The 6,905-nt window shown below is 39.8% G+C and overlaps 1 protein-coding gene across 1 annotated transcript in view; it reads left to right on the forward strand.

Moving 5' to 3' along the window:
• The first annotated feature begins 268 nt into the window (after positions 1-268).
• DAZL (deleted in azoospermia like) overlaps positions 269-6,905 on the forward strand; it is an 18,102-nt gene continuing 11,465 nt past the window's right edge. Inside the window, exon 1 of the mRNA XM_081803664.1 lies at positions 269-483. Within this exon, the coding sequence (XP_081659790.1) occupies positions 481-483 (3 nt within the window). The 5' untranslated portion in view covers positions 269-480. The remainder of the gene's footprint in view (positions 484-6,905) is intronic.

Here is a 6,905-nt window from a genome sequence, read left to right on the forward strand (position 1 = left end):
AAAGGCATTTTCGGGGTGACATCTGTGTCGGGGGCGCTGGGGGAAGGTCTATCAGTCTGTGTGTCTCACGGCGGTACTTCCCTGACTGCGGAGTGCCGGCCCGCGCGCACCCCCTGCACACCCCCGATCAGGGAGCCGACGTCCCCCCCAAACCCCCCCGCAGGGGGCGGGGGGCCGCCGCCCATTGGCTGAGGCGTCTACCACGAGCCCCGGTACCCGGCGCAGGAGCCACCTCCGGGAGCCCCGCAGGCCACGCCTCAGTTCGCCAGCGCCCCTCAGCCTCGCCGCTCCGCTCTTAGAGCTCCTGGGCCTCGCCGCTCGCCTTTGATTTTCCTCAGTCCTCTGACTTTTATCCCTTTGCCCAGTCGAAGCCAGGCAGCGCCACGAGCAGAGCCAACAGCAGCCCCAAGAGTGGTGCCAGAAGCGCTGCCTCCGCTCCTCCTCGAGCCCCATCAGCGGGAACTGCTAGCTGCCGCCATCATGGTGAGTTGAGGAGAAGGCCTGAAGGGCACACGCCGGGTTGGGTCCTCCCGGGTGGCGGAAACTCGGCTTTTCTAGCGCGGCGCAGGGGGGGAGGGCAGAAAGCGGGGGTCACCCCGCTTCCCTATTCCTGGGTGCACCACAGACAAGGCCTGAGAGAGGAGAGCGAGGCGGCCCAGAGGGGTGGAGGAGGGGCGGGATGCCCGCGGGTGTCGCGGTGGGTGCGGCCCTGAGGACTCGCTGTGCCGCCCGCCGACCACGTGCAGGGCCGCGGCCTTCATGCCGCCCCGCCTGCCTCCCGTCGGCGCCGCCTGAGCTGTGGGGGCAGCCCGCGGAGTGGGCCGCCGGGACTCGGGGACCGGGGCGGGGGGAGGGACACCGCGCGCCCGCCCCACCCCACTCCACCCCCGCCCCACCCCCACCCCACAGGCCTCCCTTCCCGCGCTTACCGTGTGGAGAGGAGGCGGCGCGTCCTCCGCGAGATGGCGTTGGGCTGCCACCTCCCGAACGCCCGCTGGCGCTGTCTCTCTGAGGAGTTTCCTTGGCTAGAAGCTCCTTCCCGGCCCACGGGTAGGGTGGGGGTGGACTGGGGGGGGGGTGTTGGGGGCGGCGGGCGGGGACTGGAGAGCCTCGGCGGGGGCCCCTCGTGCCTGACCTGGCGCTGAGGGCTCCCTCGTGCGGCGACTATAGGCGGAAAACTCGCCCGACGCCATCATTTCGGCACGAGGTCGGCCCGCCTGTGCTCCTGCGGGACCGCAGACCTGAGCAGTTGACAAGTTTTGTGCTCGAGGGGGACACTTTTTTCCCTCCAGATAAACCAGGAATTTCAACATAACGTACATACAGTAATACTTGCTCTTTGGGGCGTACGTTTATGTGATTTGGGTAAATGTAGAGTTGATTTCACCACGAGATGCAACTCTGAACACTTTTGACCAAACTTTACCTCACAGATGTATTATATACTGTGTGGATTTATAGTATGATCATTATTTTCCAATTTTAGAGCTAAAGGGAGGGAATTTATGTAGTTTATATTCCTATATATAAATACTAAAATGAAAATGTATACGTATTATTCTGTAATAATTTTTTGTGTTATGTCGTTATCCATGTTACTAATTACTTAATTATCACTGAGTTACTATAAAAAAATTCTAGTATTTTTTGCTCTATATTTTTATAGGAAAGGGGGATGCTAATACCTTTTTTTTTTTCCTGATTATAACTTACAGCTTATTAACTCTTTTGAAAGTAATAACTGTAAGAAAACAAGTCCGTCCCAGCACCTGTAACTACTGGTCAAGTTATGCCCTTCCAGATTGTTTTTATGCATGTATTGCATGTAGATAGGTAAATTTATTTGTACCATGCCACATAATACTATTTTATTTTATATTCTATATCCTTCACCTAATGTATTGGACCTTACTTCAAAGATAAATTTTATTTTTTTTTTTAAAGATTTTATTTATTTATTTATTTGTGAGAGAGAGAATGAGAGACAGAGAGCATGAGAGGGAGGAGGGTCAGAGGGAGAAGCAGACTCCCTGCCGAGCAGGGAGCCCGATGCGGGACTCGATCCTGGGACTCCAGGATCATGACCTGAGCCGAAGGCAGTCGCTTAACCAACTGAGCCACCCAGGCGCCCTCAAAGATAAGTTTTAAATGATTTCAAATGTGTAATGTTAAGACTATAAGATTATATCATTACTTATTTTTATCAAATTCCCTTATAATGAATACTTTTTCTGTATGAAACAATACTGTAGAAAGTATATTTGTGCAAATGTTTTGGCATGCTTATTCCATTAGTTCCTTGAAATTAATAGCCAGGAGTGGAAACAACTGGGTGAAAGGATTATGCCCATTTTATAACAATTTTAAAATTTTATCTTTCCAAGTTACTCTTAATGGAACAGGTACTAGTATGTATTCCCAATATATGTAGAGTGATCTCTTCTCCACACTCTTTCCATTGAGAGTTGTTATACTTTTTAAAGTTGCCAGTCTGATAGCTGGAAAATACGTCTTGATGTGCTTTTTTTTTTTTGACCATTAATGAAGTTCAAGTCATTAGCTTTCAAAATTTCTTTTTATAAATTCTGAATGCACCTTTATATTTGGATGTTTATCTTTCTTCTAAAGATTTATAAGAACTTTATCTTCTAAGGATTTATAAAAACTATTAATTCTTTGTCATTTACAGTGGTGATAAAGAGTTGCCTTTATTTCCTGATTTCAGTGGAAATGGCTGTTTCATTTTAAATCCAATATTAGCTTAAAATTACATCGAGAAGATTCTTCCCTTTTACGTAGGTTTCTAAAAATTAAAAAATGAATGCTATATTTTATAAAATGCTCTTTCATTGGTGAGTTACTGTAATAGATTTCCTAAGAATGAACCATCCTTGAATTTTCAATATAAACTGTTCTTAATTGTATGTTTTTTATATACTGCTGGAATTTTGCATCTCTGTGTTAGGGACAGAGGTGGACCATTTTGATAAGGTTTTGTTATTTAGGTGTTCATTTTGTAAAATGAATAATACTCTTCTCCCCTTTTTTCTCTGGAATTTTTTTCAATTAAAGTGACTGAATTTTTTTTTAAGTTTTTTGTTTATTTAAAGTGATCTCTACACCCAACGTGGAGCTCAAACTCACAACCCCAAGATCAAGAGTCAGGAACTCCACCAACTAAGTTAGCCAGGCACCCCTGAATTTTCTTTCTCCTACACTCTTTTATCTACCATTGTTTCTGTCTTGGTGCTCTCCCCATACATACACCTACACATGCACAAATAATCTGTTTACAGTTTGAAAAAACTCCCAGTGAAACTGAGCTAAGAATCAGGTATTCTTTAAGATTGTTTTTTAAAATTGCCATTTTTCTAGAAAGTTGGCCATTTCATCAAGATTTCCAAATTTACTTCCAGAGAGTTTTTACATAGCATTCTCTTATAATCTGTGGTTATATCACCTTTTTCAAGACAAATGTATATTTTTGCTTTCTTGCCCGTTTTCTTGCTTAGCTTCATTTATTGTTTGGATTCCGCCCCCCAAGGGTCCACTCTTGGATTTACTTATGAGGTTTTATTCTGATTTTCATTTCCTATTTCCTTTTAGGTTTTCTCTTTATTAGCTTCTTCTTCTGTGGATAGAATTCTGATAACTACAAATTAGACCTTTTTTGTAGTCATTTATAGATAGATCTTAGTTTGCCTTGCATGTAGGTATAATAGTTGAATGAAATAATGTTAGCTGACAGCCCAGGAGCTTTAGTAATGATACAGGCTTTTTTCAGCTTTTAGTTATTTTTGTCATTTCGTTATCCAAGCATAACAGGGAATATATTACTGTAAATAGCAGTGATGAGGGCGCCTGGGTGGCTCAGTTGGTTAAGCGACTGCCTTCGGCTCAGGTCATGATCCTGGAGTCCCTGGATCGAGTCCCGCATCAGGCTCCCTGCTCAGCGGGGAGTCTGCTTCTCCCTCTGACCCTCCCCCCTCTCATGTGCTCTCTCTCATTCTCTCTCTCTCAAATAAATAAATAAAATCTTAAAAAAAAAAATAGCAGTGATGAGAATTATGTATATGACGGCCTCTCCAAGTTTTCCCCCCCCACCTAATATCCTAGCATTACTCATCTCAAAACCCACCAACTCACTTGAAGGTATAATTAAGAGAAATAATTACTTATTATGTTAAATTTACCTTAAATTTATTTTCTGTATACTATTGATAGTTAAGATGAATACTTTAACACCAAAATTTTCCTTTAACCTAAGCATTTATTTGTGGAGTATTTTTGGCAATAGTTTAAAAGTATTAGAGGTTGCTTATTGGTTGTGGATGTTGTATATATAAATTATAATTATATGTAAATATACACATAGTAAAAGCTTAAAAATCCCTGATCAGTCTTGTTAAAATGGAGTACTTTGCTTACTTTGTTAGCTTTGAGTGCCACCTGCTGGCTGAGGACTAAGACAGGATAGGGCCTTAAGATGTTGAGACACAAGTAAAATGATTTGATGAATATTACATTTAATTTCTCAGTTAACCAAACTGAATTTGAGTAATGTGATTTGATGACTATTACATTTAATTTCTCAGTTAACCAAACTGAATTTGAATAAAGCAATCCCAAACCAAACGTCCTATAATATGTAATGGCCTTCTCCCCTACCCCCCCAAATTATTGCTTAGTGTCTCAAGTATCCATTTTACTTCTGTAAATCAGATATGAGAATTACAACTTTGCTTTTCATTTCTGGACACACTCTCACAGGGTTTCTCAACCATGACTATTCACATTTTGGGACAGGTAATTTGTTGTGGGAAGCTGCTTTTGCAGCTTGTAGGATGTTTATAGGATGTTTCCTGTATCCTTGGCCTCTACCACCAGATATAAGGAGTACCCCTTAGTTGTGACAACCAAAAATGTCCTTGGACCACAAAATCTCCCCTGGTTGAGAGATAATACATTATTATAATCCCTTATAATCTGGCACAGTTTTCTGGCCTGATGTTATACACCTCCAAATTAAAATACATTCATCCATTGTCATTCACGCACAGATAATACTAAATAGTTTGTCAAATAGAAAGCTACCCAAAGTTCATCCACAGATGAAGGGGAAATTGAGAAGGAGAAAAGAAAGTCTTTAAGAATTTCAGAAGCACTGTTTTGTTTTATTTGTTTTGAACTTTTGGAAGAGCTAACTGAAAAGGATTGGTAAGTTTATAGTGAAGTGAAATCTAGTCACGTTTCAATAGTTCAAGATATGTGGCTTACGTAATATAGTCCCACGTGGAAAAAACTAAAATTAGAAAACTAAAATCAAAAACTTTAGAAAGAGGTTTTCGTACTATTTCATTGTATTGAAATACTACTATACTATAGTTACAGAAGAGAATTAGGAAGTACCCAAATAGAAACACATAAAAGTAAACACAGTTGACTCTTGAACAATGCAGGGATTAGGAACACTGACCCACCCTCCCTCCACACAAACTCAAAAGTCGGCATATAACTTTTGACTCCCCCAAAACTTAAGTACTAGTAGCCTGCTATTGACCGGAAGCCTTACTGATAACATAAACCATTGATAAACACAATTTGCATGTTATATGGATTATATACCATATTTTTACAATAAAATTAGAGAAAAAATATCATTAAGAAAATTATAAGGAAGAGAAAAATGCATTTACCGTACTGTACTGTATTTTTTTAAAAATATCTGTGAATAAGTGGACCTGTACAATTCAAATCCATGTTTTCAAGGGTCAATTGTATGTGCACAAATTAATAGAGAAAAACCAAAACATTTGGTGATTGGACAGTTTTGATTTCTTCTCTAATTAGTATAACAATTTGTAGAATCTTATATTTACCAATAACTTCTAGCATCTAACAAAATAGAAATTCTACCTACTTTAGTATTGTTACTAATTTCTATAAAAATTACTGTGCTTGCTTTTTAAAAAATATGTATCGGTTGGTTTTTTTGACCTTGTTTTTCTCCATGAGAGGAAGTATAATAGGTTTATCTCTCTTGCAGCCTTTTGTATTTCCCTCTTACAATCAATAGGCACTTCATAAATGAACTCCAAATAACTTCATAGTTCTTTGAAGTTCCATTTGAAATTAGTTGTTAATTAATAAAGCATCTACAAAATAAATAAATAGTAAAACCAGGAAAGAAGCTTTTTAACCTATTGAAAACAAATTCAAGTAACAGGACACTAACTTATTTTGGCATACCACATTATATTTTACAAGATGAATTCGCAGATGTTATCTCACTTCATTCTCAAGGCAATTTTCCCAGATATAAACAGCTGCTAAGTGTGGCTTATAACCTAGTAAGGGACATGAACCTAGATCTCCTGACTAAATCAATTTTTGTTTCATTCTGCTATACTACTTTTCCAACATATATATTACCAGAAAATTTTGCTTCAGAAAAATTTATATTAATATTAGTATGGAAAGACTAAAGTTAGAGTTCTGAATCAGAATCCAGAAAAATAATGAGTTTCATGTGTGGGTCTCTTTATTTGAAAATATACTGTCATTTATTTCTGTCAGCCTACTGTGAAAATTAGAATTATCAGTGGGACTGATTTGGTGTTATTGAAGAAGAAAATGTTATTTCAAAAGATGCTTTGAACACCCTAGCACTAGAGGAAAAGATTATAAGCCTTTTTTAGCAGGAGCTATGATACGTGAGCAAATAATGTTTTCATGACCATTTCCAAAGTAAATGCATACTAACACATGGAGTATTTAATTATAAAATCCATGTTAATTTTGGTGAGTAGAAAGAGGAGGGAAAACAAATTGGTTTAAATCTTTGATGTGTGTTTTTGATGCAGATTTTTTAAAAGTTCATTTATATTTTTCAAAGATTTCCCATG

The sequence above is a fragment of the Leptonychotes weddellii genome, chromosome 1 (genome assembly GCF_054177405.1).
Source record: "Leptonychotes weddellii isolate Sample4059 chromosome 1, ASM5417740v2, whole genome shotgun sequence".
In the NCBI taxonomy this organism is placed as follows: Eukaryota; Metazoa; Chordata; class Mammalia; order Carnivora; family Phocidae; genus Leptonychotes; species Leptonychotes weddellii.